We start from the raw sequence: 16,597 nt of genomic DNA, 5'->3' as shown, positions 1-16,597 counted from the left end.
TGCGCAGCGGGTGATCGAGGGCGAGAAGTATCACCTGGCGAGTGTGGAGGTGCGGGAGAGGGAGAAGGAGGGGGAGAAGTTGAGGGGACGGGTGGAGCGGTTGGAAGGCAGGGTGGAGAGGGAGAAGAACCGGAGGTTGAAGGGGGTGAGGAAGGAGCGAGAGAGAAAGGCCAGGGAGAGGAGGGAGAGGGAGGAGAGGAGGACAAGGGAGAAGAGGGAGAGGGAGAAGTTTCGGTTGCCGGTTGTGGGGCAGGTGGTTGTTCATTTGGAGGGGATGGGGATGGGGATGACGCCTGGGTCGAGTCGGCGGAGCTCGGTGGTCAGTCCTTCTGCTGCTGCTGCTGCTGTTGTTGTCGAGAGGAAAGAGGAGGATGCAGGAGAGGTGGTGTTGCGCCTCAGTTATGTGGTTCCGGGGTCGTCGTGGTCGCCGCGGTATGACCTGAGTATCAACACGCCGGCGGCGGCCGCGAAGATGGTGTATCGGGCGGAGTTCTATAATGTCAGTTCGGAGACGTGGAGGGACGCCAAGGTGACGCTGTCGACGTCGCAGGCGTCGTTTGCCGGGCTGGGGGAGAAGATCCCCTCGCTGCAGGCGTGGAGTGTGGTCGTGGACACGATGGACAAGGGGGGCAGGGAGCAGACGTCGTGGGAGAATATCCTGAAGAGTGGAGCGGAGGTCAAGCCTGCACCAGTCCAGGCGATTCAGCAGGCGACGACACGGCGCAGAACAGCGGCTTCGAAGCCTCTCTTTGGCCAGGCCACGGGATCTGCTCAGTTTGCTCAGCCGGCTGCACCGGGGAGTTCCCCGGCATTTGGACAGGCAGCCCCGTCTGGGAGTCTGTTTGGAGCGGCGGCGAGTCAACCCCCGAATGGACAGGCGAGACCAAGTCTGTTTGGAGGAGCACCACCACAGAGCGTGAATCCTTTCAGTAATGCGCAGCCGGTGCAACAGACAGCAGCAGTTCAAGTCCATTCTCAACCAGTGATGATGGCGATGGCAAGACAACTTCCAACCCCGAACAGAGACGCGCCCGAATCCGAAGACGACGACGAGGAGGACGACGCCGACGACGGTGCAGATGAAGGACTCGCCGCACCGAGCCTGGAAGTTCAAGACTCCGTCAAACAGGACTACGGCCTGACAACGACATACGAGCTCCCAGGCCGTCGGACCCTCGCACCCTCCAGCGTTGCCCGTCGCCACGTTCTAGCCGAACTAGACCTTCAATCCATGACGCTCGCATACGTGATCGTCCCCAAGCACCGAGCCGCAGCGTTCCTGCGGGCGGAGATCAAGAACACCTCGAGCGTGAGCATCCTGCGCGGAAAGGTGGGGATGACGATCGACGGGACGTTCCTGGGGGCGGCGCAGGTGCCGAGCTGCGCGCCCAAGGACTCGTTCACGCTGTCGCTGGGCGTGGATCCAGCCATCCAGGTGACGTATGGCAAGCCGACAGTGCGGCGGGTGAGCGGCGGGTTCTTCAATAAGGAGGATGCGGCAGTGTTTCGGCGCGTGTGCTGGGTGAAGAATACCAAGGCGAATGCGGTGGATGTGACGGTGCTGGATCAGGTGCCTGTGAGTGATGACGAGAGGCTGAAGGTGCAGATTGTGGAGCCGAAGGGGCTGGAGAAGGAGGGCGATGAGGTGAAATTGACGCCGGAGAAGCCGGTGGACGGGACGGCGCGGTTGGGGCAGAATGGCGAGGTCAAGTGGATGGTTCGTCTGCAGCCGGGCAAGGATGTCCGCTTGGTGCTGGAGTATGGGGCTAAGGTGCCCGTTGGGACGGAGGTCAGTGTGGCTTGACTGCGCATGGATGTGAACTAGAAGCGGAGGAAGATCGTTTCAAGATGTCAGACTGGACTGTATGGTTGCCGGGGGATTGTCGTTTGGGTATGATTTTGTAACATGTCAATTGCATATCATGGTCATCTCCCCATTAATAGTCCAGTGTATCAGCTGTGCTCGTATGTCGTCTTCTGAGTTCGTCGTAGACTCTTCAGAACTGCTATCTTTGCACAGACCACCGACAGTCGAGGCCATGAACAGCAGATCATCTGCCCACGGCCAGCTCGAATCTCTTTCGATGAAGAGCTGGAGTGCCCCGAGGTGAGTAAAATACCCTCCGTGCCAAAGACAGGACGGGGCTCACGGCAGCCCTAAGCCGTCAAGCCACGACGACATCATCCACCTACAGAAATATTAGCATCAGTCAAGGTCTTCCAAGACCACAGTGATTCACTAAGGACTAACTTACCATGCCCTGGTCGCCTTAATTATTGCCTCTCATGGCTTGAACCCCCCTCCTCTTTAAGCTAAAAGACGCAGGAAGGTAAGGAGGCCAAGCATGTGGCAGAATCACCACTCCCACCCCCCCGGCATCTTCATCTTCACTGCACAACCCCCCTCCCCCTCAGACTTCTTATCAACCCCAGACCCAGAATCAGCTACAGCTGCGGCTGCATCCTCCACCGCCCCCTCCCCCCACCTCTCCCTCCAAACGGCCAGCTCCTCCGCCCACAGGGTCGTCACGCACGGATCGCACGCGCTCCCACAGCACTCCCCAGACTGCGGAGGGGGGTCATCGTGCGCGCGCTCCGCGGCCCGCAGGAGCTGCTTCATGCGGGTGCCGGCGAGGCGGTTCCGGCCTTTCTTGATGAAGGGGACGTCTTGGGGGGAGTATTTTGGTTCGGGGGACATTTTCTTTTTTCTTTTTTTTTTTTTAGTGGTGTGGTTGATGGGATGGATCTGGTGCTATTCACTGTATCGAGTACTCTGTACGTAGATAGATTGTAACTAGTGAATGGGGGAGTTATGATGTACGGTACTGGTCCGGGAATTATTCTCGCCATGAGGATGTCGGCGCGGATCGGGTGGGATCGGGAAGCGGAAGAGAGGATATATTCCGGGTGTGGTGTCGGGATAGTTAGGTGGTGGTGGTAGTAGTTGTCATCTTGATTGATGGGGATTGCTACGATGAAGCTATCTCCTACTTGATATATTCCTTGATGAAAGACATGAGATCAAACATCACATTAAGAACACCGACAGCAGAACTGCCAAACAAAGAAAGATAGAATAGTTAATTCCATTCTACTCCTTAATCAGCCACCCAACCGACTCAACCCGACGCGGCAACTCCCCCGAGGTCACATGCCCAGCCGTACATACATACAGGTCACATGTTGTCCGCGTAACCAGTGTACCGAGTACCATACGGAACGCATACCTTACCACCATACCGTACACGCCGTACCGGACTCGTTCCCAGGTCAGGTCCCGCCGGACGGACCATCATCGTCAACAGTCATGAATCATCTCGACAACTCAAATCGATGGCTCCTCTGTTTATCACCAATTCCACACATGCTGAACGTTCCATCCCTCTCCCAGTCGATTTCCTTTCCCCTGGAAAAGACTGTGAGAGAGAGAGAGAGAGAGAGAGAGAGAAACACAGAGACGATCCAGATCGCCACCGACACCATCGGCTTGGCGCAGCGTTAGTCCGCCGGCGTCGGCAGCTCAACAACATTCATGATATCCCCAAGCAATAGTCAATAGTACGGAGTACCAATGCATCAATCATACTTACTGCAGCAGCTCAACCCTGTTGATAGCATCCCGACCTCGAGAGAAAAGAATTTCTTCGACAGAGTAGACTATCTGGTAGTAAACCTTGCCGTCTGCACAGACACACCTCAGGCAAACCCGATCGGTCACATCCGCGGTGACGTTTACACTGGAATCGAACTGTTACAACAACATTACCTACCGTACACACTATCCACCCACCCAATGGTTTTGGGCTGGCGGTCGGTTGCCCTTGAGACGAGACAACCAGAGAAGAATTTGGTTTTGCCAGGGCAACGGCCAGCCAGGTCGCGTGTTGGGGGGGTGCGTGAGCTTGTCGTCAGGAATTTGGATGAATCCATTGAGTCGGTCTGGGGTCCTGCAATTGCAATTGCACTTGAGGGTTGGGGTTTCTTCTGCCCGCCCCTTGACGCTTGACGCCCGGGACGCGGAAGGAAGAGTGGGCATGGGAAGGGAGAAGGAGCGAGCTGGTGAGCTGGTGAGCTCTCCCCGGAGGGTCCGGAGGTTTCGTTTTCGACAGCTGGCATCAAGCTCTGCCGGACACTCACTCACTTTCTTCTCAAGTCTCACACACTGGAGGGTGTTCCGTAGTATGGTCTGTAGGTCGATAGCTCTGCCTGCTTGCTTTGGCCAGCTCAGTTCAGCTCAGCTCAATCAAGCTCAATCAAGCTCGTCCTCCGTGATCATACGATCATTGGCTTAGAATTCGATGCTCAAAGGCCACATCTGTTCTCGAGCTGGACCGAGCACCGACTAGAATCTCTTACTACCCCAGGTTTTGTTTTGGTTGTGGAATTCCGACGCGTGAGAAAAACGACCAACCAAGAAAGTACAACGCTGACTCCGGCTGAAAATGATGATGATAAGAAAGTAGAAAGAGAGAGAAATGCCAGCAGAAGAACTGGTGACAAATGGCAAAGCACATGGAATGGGGGTTCTCCGTGGAGTTTAGTGGCCATTTTAAACTCTATATGTACAGTGTATTTGATGTTGGTAGATGATGACGGGAAAAGTAGTACATGATATATAAAAAGACCACCACAAATTTGAATTACCTCCTATCACGGCATGAATCCCTCGTTTCCCAAGAATATCGATCTTTTCTTCGGTCTTCGCAGCTTGCAAACGATGCAAACTTCCTTCCAGAAATCAAGAGAGAAAAAAAGCATTCCGTCGTCTCAAGCTGGGAGGGTGGTTGTTGATGAAAGAAAAAAAAAGACCGGGATTGTTGTAAAATTCGGTCCTCACACCGCGATATTCATGTGTTGTTCCGCGCGGGTGTTCATAATTTAAACGTACTTGCACATCATGGCAACCATCAGGTCGAACAGACCGATGGCCTCAACGAAGGCAAAGCCCAGAATGGCGTAGGAGAAGAGCTGACCACGGAGGGCGGGGTTGCGGGAGACGGAGAGGAGGAGGGCACCGAAGACGAGACCGATACCGATACCGGCACCACCGAGACCGATGGCGGCGGAACCCATGCCCAGGTTCTGGGAGACCTGGACCATGGCGTCGGCGATCTCGGAGGAGTACTGGCGGCGGGCCTGCTGGGCAGCGAAGACCTGGCGGGCGTTGGCCTGGAGGAGGCCGGAGGGAGACTGACGCTTGACGGTCTGGAAGGGGGTCATGGGGACGGCCTGGCGCTGGGTGGTGAAGGTGCGCTTGGGGGCGAACTGCAGACGGGCAGCAGGGCGGGCGACCTTGGAGGACGCGGCCATGGTGGAGGCCAGGCGAGAGGCGAAGACACGAGTGGAGGCCATTGTGATGGGTGGTGGTGGTGGTGGTGAAGAGAAAGGATTCTTCGTGAGATGGGATGGGGGGTGGGAAGGAAGGAGGAGGAGAACTTTTATCTGGAGGGAAAAAGCTGGAGGAAAAGTGACAACAGACGGCCGCCCGGCACATAAATACTCTCCCGCTAAATTTTCGCGGTTTTTTGCCCTTTTCCCACCCAGCCCCCCCGTCGGGTGTTAGTGCGCTTTGTTGGGACACACAAAAAGCCCTACCTGGCCCTGACGCCTGGTATCGTCCTGTACCGCCGTATTGCTGGCCATCCCTATCTTACCTGCCTCTTACCTGCCCTTTACCCAGCCTGTTACCCAGCTCGTACGCCGCATGCCCTCAGTCGGGTTCCCTCGGGATGGGGCCAAGGGCCGCTGCTGCTGGTCCAGCCAATGGTCTCAGGGTCCTGCCTGGCCGCGCTGGTCCGCGATGGAGCTGGAGGTACTCGCTGATGGGGTCGTTTGGTATTCTGTAATTTTTTACACGGTGGATCCGATCCATCCTCCCTTCCTTTGGTGCAGGCCAACCGCATTCCCCCTCCCACGCCCTTCATTCTTCCTTACATATAAATTGGCTCTCCTCCCACGGCCTCCCGGGCTACGGAAGGGCTGGCTCTCCCTCCCTTTCTTCTCGCCGGGGACAGTCTACGGTATGTAAAACAAAACAAAAAAAAAAAAAATATGAGACGAAGCTGGCGAGGGCGCACAAAAAACCAGGCCGGCCGGCTCAGTGGATCGCTGCATCCAACTGGATCCGCGCAAGTGGGGCCCGACCCACTCGGTGTCGGGGTAACAGCCTATCAGCGGGCTCAATTGGAAGCTCGAATTCAGGCCAGCTTCTCGGTCGCAATTAAACCGGGCCGAATCGGGCATGTGGCTCCACTTCACCCGGACAGGGAGGGAAACTGAGACGCAAGCAGGTTTGGTCCTGTCCTCGTCGGCTGGAAGGAGCTGGCTGGCTGCTGCTGCTGCTACTGCTGCTTGCTGCTTGCTGCTGGCTGCTGGCTGCTGCGAAGCGTCGCTCTTGCCTCGGGAAATGCCTCACCGACTCATCGTTTTGGGTATCCCCCCGTTTTGGGACAACCCGGCTCGTCCGGCGTGAGTCTTCCGAAGCTCTCTCAAGCTAGCAGGGTAGCTCGCCGTAGCTGTCCGTACTTCCCCCCCCCCTTCCATTCCTGTCTGCCAGATCTGTCTTCCGTCCGAGGGTGGTGCGCGGGTTATATATCTTTTGGATAGATCAGAGAAATTGGCTCACTTGAGAGGAGAGGGGGGGGTTGGGGGTTTGTGGTGTGTGTGCGGGTGTGGGTGTGGGTGTGGGTGGCGGCCACACACCACCACCACCACGAAAACCTTCCGCGGGCTCGAAACCGGACTGGACAAAAATTTCCCACCCCCATCAGCGCTAGCGAGGGAATGCACTGGTTGTTATCGTCCGGGTGCTGTGCTGTGTTGCTGTTTGTCTTGTCTGTCTCGTCTGTCTGTTCCCTTCCGCACCCGTCCGTCCCCTATTTTTTTTTTTTTTCGACTCCATCCCATGAAGGCATCCTCTAGATACTTATACCTGGATCTGGAGGGAGGAGGGTTGGTTCCTCCTACCCAAGAGGGGGGCAAATTCTGCGACCTAAATTATGACTACTGGTTTTAATTTCTCCCTCCCCCCCCCTTTCCCTCTCCCCTCCTTTCCCTCAACCCCCTCTGTGCTTAGGTAGATGATCCATGATTGATCGAGATATCCTCCAGCAGCATTACGTAACCGGCCAGTGTCCCGGTTGAACGGCGACCGCCAACCGCCTGCTCATTTAAGCATGCAGCTGGGGCAGGGATGCCGGCCTCGGGCCCCCGTTGAAACACCCGGTTCCTGCTTCTGCGGTGCTGTTGCTGTTGCTGCTGGACGCAATGGCGATGCTCTCTGTTAAACACATGGATCACAACGAAGTATGTATATCTGCAGGAGCGTAGCATAATCATGGGAAATCGAATCCAGGGTAATTGATTGGGGGTGCCGCCCACTGAAGAAGGGACGGTGCTGGTGTATCATACATGTATCGCCCTGGTACTAAATGTAAGCTTACAGTATCGGTGATACATCAGTACTCGATGCCTGAGGCAGTCAGGCACCCGGTCGGGTCAGCGGGAGCGCGCCGGACCTCGGGTGAGGAATGTTGCAGGCGGTACGGAGTACGGCGGCGCATACTACCGGTTGCCATACGGAGTACGGAGTATACACAACATAGTTACCACTTAGCCAGCCATGCAGAGTCCTGTGACAGTACACAGTACACTGTGTATGCGGCTTACGGGGTGGTTGCACATAACTTGGAAGATAAGCTGGGTGCTGGTCGAATCGGAGGAGATTGTGTCGGCGGATGGCATGCCGGTTGATAGGGATGTGGGAGATATATATTGGGCATGGCGGGTGGTATGGATTTTTAGTATAGGATTATTAAGTTGTCACTCAATAAAGGGGGTGTGTTGGGGGGGGGCAGGTGTTGTGAATATATATTTAGGTGTCAGCTATCAGGATATACTGGAAGAAAGGGTTTCATGTTCTAATTGTGTGTAGGAGGAGGATGTTATAATGATTTAAAATAAGGAGTGTCTATGTCAGAGCTATGAATGTCACTGCTTAGATGCTCAAGTAGATCACTTAGCTGGGTTTGAACTATATACTCCGCGGATAACATCTTATTTAGGTAAGATAGGTACGGAGTACACAGAGTTGTATATCCAGGTCTGTAGTAGGGACTTATGCTCTTTATGCGAGATGCAAAAGGCATTAAGTCAAACTAGGTTTAGAGTAAGTGTTGACTTTGTACATGCCCAAAGCAACCAGAATATCTGATAAGTCATATATCAGACTTTGTATTGCGTCGTGGCCCCTACACAGAGGAGTAATCTCGAGACCTCACAGACTTCTGGTTACACTAACCCATAGATCATCAACCCTCAACAATCACCCCCTGACTTCTATGCTCACCAGCGACAACCCAAACCACAACCCCAAACCCAGACTAAACAGCATCTACACCCCCATCAGCCCAACAGACTGCGGACGCGGAGACAAGTAAGAGACAACATAGAAGGTTTGATTGCAGGTGATGGAGCAAGGGAAGTGGATCTGATACTCGGATCAAGAGGGACAGGGGCGTGTGATGGGAGGCATCTGAGGGTGTTTATATGCTTTGGGGTCTTTATTTGAGAAGGTTCTTGGTAGGCATGATATAATGATCACTTTTTGGAAGATCTGTCTAGATATGAATTGAGGCCCACTTGAAATTGCTTTCGTTGATTTATTAGCTGTTCAGTAATAATATTTGTATTATAGCGGCTGGTCGGATCCGGCCTCGGGGATGCCTGATCCGTAGCCCTAATCCAGGTCCCAGCATCAATCTGCCGACGACTTCTGGCTTTAAATTCATCCACTTCAACTCCTACATCACCTCAATAACTCCAAAAGCCGTCAAAACACAGATCCATCATCATCCATCTCAGACATATCACTCATCATCAACCCCCCACCCTCCACCCCCCGGACTAACCACCTCCATCCATTCCCCCCGTCCTTCCCCCTCACCAGCTTCCTCCCCTCCCCTCCCCCCATCCACCCACCTATACACCCAATTCCTCCCCACTCTTCCCCCCCTCCCCTCCGTCCGCCCCATACGGCTCAACAACCCTCCTATCACTCAAAATACTAAACCTCAACCTCACCCTGCCCTCCACCGCCATGACCGCCCCACCCCCCCCTTTCCACGGATAGGAAGGCGGATCGGATGGTGCCTTCGAGGAAGATCCCCCGGGAGACGATTGTGAGGGATGTGATGCTAAGGCCTTCTTCCCAGAGGTGGGTGGAGTCGGGAATCATTGCCGTGATGCCTTTGCCGCCAATGTCGGTGTGGTGGTCGCGGGCGGCGACGTAGAAGGAGAGGGAGGATTTGGGTTGGGGGCTGGGAGGGTGTGAAGACGGGGGTGATGACGGTGAGGTCTGGGAGGTGGGTGCCGCCGCAGGAGGGGTGGCTGGTGAGCAACACGTCGCCGGGCTCGAGGATCGAGTGCCATGGACGGTGCTGGTGTTGGATGGCGAATTGCATGCTGCCTAGGTGGATGGGGATGTGCGGGGCGTTGGCCACCAGTTTGCCGTCGGGAGAGAAGATGGCGCAGGAGACGTCCAGGCGCTCTTTGATGCTGGTGGAGATAGAGGTGCGTTGCAGCATGTTGCCCATTGGCTCGGCGATGGCCATGAAGCGGTGGGCGACGATGGAGAGCTGGATGGGGCTGATGGGGCTGATGGGGCTGATGGGGGAGGATGGGGAGAGGGAGGGGGGGGGAGAGTGGGCTGGGTGCGTTCGAGGATGATATGTTCGGGCAGGATGATGGCCTGCCAGGAGGGTTCGACGAAGATGGTCTGCGTGGCGTCGATGATGAGGGAGGGGCCGTGGACGATGGACTGGGGGATCCAGGCGAGGTGGTAGACGGGGATGTCCTGCCACGAGGTCTCGACGAAGACGGACTGGGAGGATTGGGGAACGGCATGCACTGCTTTGGCTTTGACATGGTCGAGGAATGTGAATGGGGAGGAGGACACATCTGATCCGCTGCTGCCACTGCCTCGCACTTGGATGGAATCCACGATCACCGGCCGGTCCAGTGCAAAGGCAAACTCGCGCGTGTGCGTGTCTCGGAATGCAGCGCCGTAGTCCTCGCCGGCGGGCTTGGGGATGACCAGGTTGGTATCCGTTCCTTGATAGCGCAGGCTCAAGGACTCGTTTTTCGAAGTGGATGGACTCGGGGGATGCACCCTGGGCAGTTAGGGCATCTTGGACGCGAGCGCGGAGGGCGTTGAAACGGGCATTGACTGCAAGTCTGTCCCGGAGATCCCGACTGCCGACAGGATGGACGAGTACTTGTGGATGAGAATGCGCTTGATTCCGAGTCGGTTCGCAATGGAACAGGCATGCTGGCCACCCGCTCCCCCGAAGCTGACCAGGTTATGGCGCTCGGGATGGAAGCCACGCGCCTCGGTAGCGTTGCGGATCGGACGGCTCATGGTCTCGTTGGCGATGTTGATGAAGCCTAGGGCCGCCTCTTCAGGGGTGAGATTCTGGCCTGTCTGGGTGTTGATCTCCTGCGTGATCTCCTGGAACTTCCTCACCGTCGCCGCATAACCCAGAGGCTGGTCCGCATTTGGCCCAAATATCGAGGGAAACGAGGACAAAACCAGTCTGCCCAGGAAGAGATTCGCGTCCGTGACCGTGAGAGGCCCTCCTTTTCGATCGCAAGCAGGGCCCGGATGCGCGCCAGCACTGTCCGGCCCGACGACGAAGAGCCCATTGCGGGCAAACAGGATCGAGCCGCCGCCTGCGGCAACCGTGGCAATATTCAGCATCGGAGTGGTGATGATGCGTCCTGCGATCGTTGTCTCGCTCAGGTAGTCGTATGTGCCATCGTACCGCGAGACGTCCGTGCTGGTGCCTCCCATGTCGAAGCCGATGACCGGCGTGCCCTCGTTCGGATCGAAGCAGGTCTTCGCCACCCCGACAACACCCCCCGCCGGACCACTGAGGAGGGCTTCATTGCCCCTGAACTTCGTAGACGATCGGAGACCTCCGTCGGAGCACATGAAGTCGACTCGGTGTGGGGGGACAGAGAACCCATCCTCGAAGTATCGGGTACAGGAACGCCTCCGAGCAGACCGAATTGCTGCGCCGGAGATACTTCACGACGGGGCTGACCTCCGCAGACGTGGTGACATATCGGAACCCAAGCTCGCGAGCCAGCGCCGCAACCTGAGTCTCATGGTCGGGGAAGAGGTAGGAATGCATGAACGCGATCGCGAGCGACGTGTATGCCTCTGCCTGCAGCCCAAGAAGCGTCTCGCGCACCGCCTCGAGGTCCAACTCCTGCAGGATGCGGATGATCTCACCGCTGGTCGTCCGGACCAGTGCCGGATCGGTCAGCTCGGCGGTCTTATCCATGGGAAACGGGTTGAGATCGTAGTCCTCGACGGTGACGCGTTTGTTGACCTCCACCGCCGTGTCGTGCAGGGGCCTCGCCTTGCGGACCTTCAGATCGAACAGCTCCGGTCGGGGTCTGGTCGCCGATCACGCAGACGTCCTTGAAGCCCTGCGTGGTGACGAAGGCGAAGCGCTCGCCTTTGCCTTGCAGCAGGGCATTGGTGGCGATGGTGGTGCCAATGCGGCACGAGGCGATGCGCGAGCCGTCGAGGTTCTCGGATCGGGGGATCGCGCGCCCTTCGATCGCTTCTAACGCGCGGCGGATGGCCTCGGTCGGGGCGTCGCGGTAGTTGGCTGGATCCTCGGATAGTAGCTTGAAGACGCGGTCGGAAGCTGAAGAGATGGACTGAATGGCATTCTTCTATCCTGCTCCCAGATGCTGGTATCTTGGTGGGGAGCACTCGCTTCCTGGCTGATTTAGGGCAGAGGGGGATGTTCAGATGGGAGGGGACAGAATCCAACTCCCACCACATATCCAGAGAGTATCCCTCATCGACATGACGCATTTCGCGAACATTCGCACCAATTACTCCCGACTGCGAACATGATGTCGACCTCATTGCAAGTTACACCCTATAACACCGCCAACTAACCAGACGATCCTCGACACCAGTAGAATGTTCATCCTGGACGGCGCGGGTATGCGATGGAGCAGAGATTGAGCCGCCGATGTGTCTGGGGCAGTCAGTCTTTATCACATGGACGAGAGATTTGGCTGGGAAGGGGGGAGGGAAGATTTGGCTGGGAAGGGGGGAGGGAAGATTTGGCTGGGAAGGGGGGAGGGAAGGTGTGTCTTGCGTGGGTAATGATGGGATAGGAATTGGAAGTGAATGTCATGGTGACGAGGAGGAGTGAATTGGATGTGATGGCGTGGGTGGGTCGATATAGGGTCAGACTGGCATAGAGGATGCCAGTCGCACTACTTGGCGATGAAACACCAAAGATACTAGTCTAACAAGAATCAAAATGACACGGTGAAACCACAGTTGACGTGCGATGCGAAACTTATGTCTCCAATAATCAGAGATTCCTGGGACGTCCTCCGATCTGTCAATACAAGACCCTCCCTCCACCATTCCCCATTTCCCATTCCCCCTCCCCTCCGGAATCATCAAAATGATCGACTTCATCCTAATCGGCCCCCCCGATGCCCCCTTAATCATCACCCTCCACGACGACCGCGGTTTCGGGGAGTCCCCATTTTGCAACAGCGGTCTTCCATCACATCCCCCTGCTCTGTTCATTCAGCCCATCGAACCACCAGACCACAGGCGACCACACCTCCGACTTCAGGGCCTACACCCCCCTAACCTCCACCCACCGCCTCCTCTCCTTCGACTACCGCGGGCACGGCCAGAGCTTGCGCACAGCACCCTACGCCTTCCAGCAACTGGTCGACGACATCGAGGCACTGCGCCACCACTTCCTGGGCCCCGACCCACCAGCCATCATCTGCGGGGGTAGTTTCGGGGGCTTCCTGGCGCTGCAATACGCGATCCAGCACGCAGGGAAGGTGTCGCACTTGATCCTGCGGGGGACGGCGGCGTCGCATCATCGTGAGGAACCTTATCCTATACTTATACTTATACTTATACCTATACCTAGACTTACTTCGTTGTCATTAGCAAAGTTGATGCTGAGATAACCATGACCAGACGAAGCCGAAGCCCTCTCAACCCTGCAAACGCGCCTCCACCGCGCCCCCAGCCTGAGCGTGTCCATGCTCCGCGACAAAATCTTCGGCTCGTTTTCCAGCGACATCGAATGCCAGCTCGTCATGCACGCCGCTGCGTCGCCGTTCAGCGAGACATTCGACGCGGATGTCGCGCTCAGGAATGGTCTGGGGACGGTGTTCCATGCAGAAGAAGCTCACAGTCAGTGAAGTTCCAGAGTCCCAGTTTCAGTTCCAGTTCCTCTTGCATTCTGCATCTTCCATCCTGCATCTCAAGCCTCGCATCCCGGCCCGAACAAAACACCGACTAACTCGTCCGTCAGAACGGGGAAAAACAGACGCGCTGTACGCCGAACCCGAGAAACGGTTCGATTACCGAGCCCAGCTGGGCAGCATCACGGCCCGGAGTCTCGTGAGAGTGGGCGAGCAGGATTGGATCTGTCCGCCGGCGCAGTCGGAGACCATTGCGCGTGGAGTGCCCGAGGCAAAGCTGGTGGTTGTGGCTGGGGCGAATCATGCGGTGCATTTGGAGAGGAATGAGCTGGTGGTGTGGGAGATAAGGGCGTTTTTTGAAGGGATTTGAGTGGGCGAGGCTTTTTTTGTTTGGTGGGCTGTGTTGGTGGATGGGCATTTACTATGGAGTTGGAGGTGAAATGGGAGGACAGTGAGGATCTAGATAGATAGGGGGGGTGGGCTGTGTGGTGGTTGGCATGTGAAGGTGGAGCTTCGAAGGATGCGATATGGGGGGGGGGTGAGGTGATGTGTTGCGACTTTGCTCGTCTGTTCCGCCCGAAGGGAGTGTCAGAGTCGAGGGTCAAGTCGGAGGCTCGTCGACAATCGTTCTCTTCTGCATTATTATCGCATCGGCGATGCCGGCAGTTCGGGAGCACAAGGTTTTCAGGAACGCCATCCGAACGAGAGCGCGGCAAAATGGACCGAGATTGGGGGGAAATGGAGGGCAGGAGGGCGATTCAGCGGCTGATTAAAGGTCTTCGCGTCGGGTGGAATTGCCAGCCAGCCTTGCGGGCCTTGAGTGGCTGAGGAGAATACTTTTTGGCTAGCGTTTGATCGTTGGTCAGCAAGCAATTTGCAATTTCCAGGCCAACAGCTGATCGTCAGTCGGCTAATAACAAAGCCTGTGTTTTGCTCGGGTGTAAACCTCCCCACGTGTCGGCTGCTTACCTATCATGAACATTATTCAGGCTGGGGTGCGATGCATCCCTCAAGCAGTATCTATCTACACGGTAAAGAAAAAAACACTGACACGGACGCCCCATAATTGACTGGATCGTGTATTCCCGGCTCCACTCCTCTTCCCGGGCCCCATTCCTTCGCGATGGAGCCACTGATTCAGCGCCTTCCTTCCGGGCCCGACAGAGGTCGCGCATTGGCTGGACTCCCTGCCAGACTCCCCCGCTGACTCGTCCGTGCAGATGGCCAGCCTGTTATGCCCACTCACCGCAGTTGGGATGATGTTGACGCCCTTGATGATTATGCAGCTGCTTATGTCGGCGCTGGGATCCTTAAATATCATGCCTGTCGCATTGTATCGCCCTGTTTATTTTCCTGCGTGTTTTCTTGTCCTGTGTCCTGTGTCCAACAGCATCTCCCACCCCCTCGGTCTCTCTTAGGGCTTCCCGGGCATCCCCCCTGCCTCACACACCACACCACCTGCCTACCTGTCTACACCGTCCCCCCCCCTGCAGACTTCTCACCATGACCGACTTCGAAGACCAAGACACGGAAAAGGGCTCTCCCCCGCCGACAGCCACAGCCACCCCCGCCAAAGCCCTCTTCCCCGAGACTGACCTGTCTCGAGGCATCGTGGGCTGGGACAGCCAGGACGACCCCGCCAACCCGCAGAACTTCGCCGACAGCAAGAAATTGACGTTGCTGGTGCTGATCAGCTCCATCACCTTCATCTCGCCGCTCGCCTCCAGCATGTTCTCCCCGGCCGTGGGCTACATGGGCGAAGAGTTCGGCGTGTTCAATGAGACCCTGCTCTCCTTCAGCGTGACCATCTACCTCCTCGGCTATACCGTATGTCTCCCCTATCCCCGCAACCCTAACCCACCCCCAACCAACCTTCTCCCAGTTCGGCCCGCTCTTCCTCGCCCCCCTCAGCGAGATCTACGGCCGACGGATCATCCTCAGCTGCGCGAACTGGTTCTTCGTGGCCTGGCAAATCGGCTGCGCACTCGCCCCCAACATCACCGCGCTCGTCATCTTCCGGTTCTTCGCGGGCATCGGGGGCGTCGGCTCCATCACGCTCGGCGCGGGGGTCATCGCGGACCTATTCCCGATTGAAAAGCGCGGCATGGCGACCTCCATCTGGGCCCTGGGCCCGCTGATCGGCCCCGTGGTCGGGCCCATCTGCGGCGGGTTCGTGGGCGAAGAGATCGGGTGGCGGTGGGTATTCTGGATTCTTCTCATCGCGGGCGCGACGATCTCCATCGGAATCGAGATCCTCAACCGGGAGACCTACGCCCCCGTGCTCATCCGGTGGAAAACGGCGCAACTCTCCAAGTCCCTGAACCGGAACGACCTCCGCAGCGTCTTCGACCTCTCCACCGGCACGACACCCCCCACCGTCACCCAAGCCCTGAAAAAGGGCCTCAAACGCCCTCTCCTCCTGCTGATCAGATCGCCCATCGTCCTCCTCCTCTCAACCTACATGTCCGTCATCTATGGCCTCCTCTACCTCTTCTTCACCACCATCACCTCCGTCTTCGAGGAAACCTACGGCTTCTCCACCGGCCTCTCCGGCCTCGCCTACCTCGGCATCGGAATCGGCTTCATGACCGGCCTGCTCTGCATCGCACTCACCTCCGACAAGATCGTCCTCAAGCTCACCGCCCGCAACGCCGGCGTCTTCGAGCCCGAGATGCGTCTCCCCACCATGATCTTCTTCAGCTGTCTCCTCCCCGTCAGCTTCTTCTGGTACGGCTGGTCCGCCAAGTATCATGTCCAGTGGATCGTGCCCATCATCGGCATGGCGCCCTTCGGCATCGGCATGATGGGCGTCTATATGCCTATCCAGACGTACGTGATCGACTGTTATCCGGCGTATGCGGCGAGTGCGAATGCCGCGCTCACGGCGGAAAGGTCGCTGGTGGGAGCGCTGTTGCCGTTGGCCGGGCCCAAGATGTTTGATTCACTTGGCCTGGGGTGGGGGAATTCGTTGCTCGGGTTTATTGCGTTGGCGTTTGTGCCGGTGCCGATTCTGTTTAATAAGTATGGGAGGAGGATTAGGGAGAGATATCCGGTTGAGTTAGAGAAGTAGGGGGTTATTTTTTATTTATTTATTTTTTTTTGGATGTTATGTTTAGAGTAGGGGTGGGGGAGAGGGGTAAGGGTAAGGGTTAGGGATGGGATGGGCTGGGATGGGGGGTGTACAGATTATGCATGCATGCACATAGGGCGTTCCATAGACGGGTTATTTCTTATTAGATTATTTTATGATATCATATTACATTTTATTTACTTTTCAACTCCATACCCCATCCACCACAAAAACAACAGTAACCCCACCAATCCACTT

The 16,597-nt window shown here is 56.6% G+C and overlaps 7 protein-coding genes across 7 annotated transcripts; 4 read left to right on the top strand and 3 right to left on the bottom strand.

The window, feature by feature from the left end:
* Window positions 1-220: 220 nt before the first annotated feature.
* On the top strand, window positions 221-1,898 carry BO70DRAFT_360768 (uncharacterized protein). The gene has a single exon (XM_025542868.1). The coding sequence runs from the start codon at window positions 473-475 to the stop codon at window positions 1,802-1,804; it is 1,332 nt and encodes a 443-aa protein (XP_025400472.1). The 5' UTR covers window positions 221-472; the 3' UTR covers window positions 1,805-1,898.
* An 11-nt stretch (window positions 1,899-1,909) lies between these two features.
* BO70DRAFT_395054 (uncharacterized protein) lies at window positions 1,910-2,698 on the bottom strand (the record flags this gene model as incomplete). Its single annotated transcript, XM_025546503.1, has 2 exons — window positions 1,910-2,092; window positions 2,450-2,698. The coding sequence occupies 2 exons, from the start codon at window positions 2,696-2,698 to the stop codon at window positions 1,910-1,912; spliced, it is 432 nt and encodes a 143-aa protein (XP_025400471.1).
* A 2,097-nt stretch (window positions 2,699-4,795) lies between these two features.
* BO70DRAFT_360766 (ATP synthase subunit C family protein) lies at window positions 4,796-5,413 on the bottom strand. The gene has a single exon (XM_025542867.1). It carries the CDS (start codon window positions 5,350-5,352, stop codon window positions 4,879-4,881), a length of 474 nt encoding a protein of 157 aa, XP_025400470.1. The 5' UTR covers window positions 5,353-5,413; the 3' UTR covers window positions 4,796-4,878.
* A 623-nt stretch (window positions 5,414-6,036) lies between these two features.
* On the top strand, window positions 6,037-6,872 carry BO70DRAFT_360765 (uncharacterized protein). The gene has a single exon (XM_025542866.1). It carries the CDS (start codon window positions 6,242-6,244, stop codon window positions 6,470-6,472), a length of 231 nt encoding a protein of 76 aa, XP_025400469.1. The 5' UTR covers window positions 6,037-6,241; the 3' UTR covers window positions 6,473-6,872.
* A 2,192-nt stretch (window positions 6,873-9,064) lies between these two features.
* BO70DRAFT_395052 (uncharacterized protein) lies at window positions 9,065-11,890 on the bottom strand (the record flags this gene model as incomplete). The annotated part of the gene is made up of 7 exons (XM_025546502.1): window positions 9,065-9,317; window positions 9,400-9,635; window positions 9,767-10,169; window positions 10,227-10,949; window positions 11,044-11,423; window positions 11,476-11,730; window positions 11,786-11,890. 7 exons carry the CDS (start codon window positions 11,888-11,890, stop codon window positions 9,065-9,067), a joined length of 2,355 nt encoding a protein of 784 aa, XP_025400468.1.
* A 610-nt stretch (window positions 11,891-12,500) lies between these two features.
* BO70DRAFT_428024 (alpha/beta fold hydrolase) lies at window positions 12,501-13,686 on the top strand (the record flags this gene model as incomplete). Its single annotated transcript, XM_025547933.1, has 4 exons — window positions 12,501-12,597; window positions 12,656-12,940; window positions 13,040-13,258; window positions 13,380-13,686. 4 exons carry the CDS (start codon window positions 12,501-12,503, stop codon window positions 13,637-13,639), a joined length of 861 nt encoding a protein of 286 aa, XP_025400467.1. The 3' UTR covers window positions 13,640-13,686.
* Window positions 13,687-14,772: 1,086 nt separating this feature from the next.
* Window positions 14,773-16,370, top strand: BO70DRAFT_378632 (MFS transporter; the record flags this gene model as incomplete). The annotated part of the gene is made up of 2 exons (XM_025545280.1): window positions 14,773-15,096; window positions 15,152-16,370. The coding sequence occupies 2 exons, from the start codon at window positions 14,773-14,775 to the stop codon at window positions 16,337-16,339; spliced, it is 1,512 nt and encodes a 503-aa protein (XP_025400466.1). The 3' UTR covers window positions 16,340-16,370.
* Window positions 16,371-16,597: the final 227 nt, after the last annotated feature.

This window comes from Aspergillus heteromorphus (genome assembly GCF_003184545.1).
Source record: "Aspergillus heteromorphus CBS 117.55 chromosome Unknown BO70scaffold_8, whole genome shotgun sequence".
Lineage (NCBI taxonomy): Eukaryota > Fungi > Ascomycota > Eurotiomycetes > Eurotiales > Aspergillaceae > Aspergillus > Aspergillus heteromorphus.
Note: the sequence above shows the minus strand (reverse complement) of the source record. Positions and strands in the feature narration are given on the sequence as shown.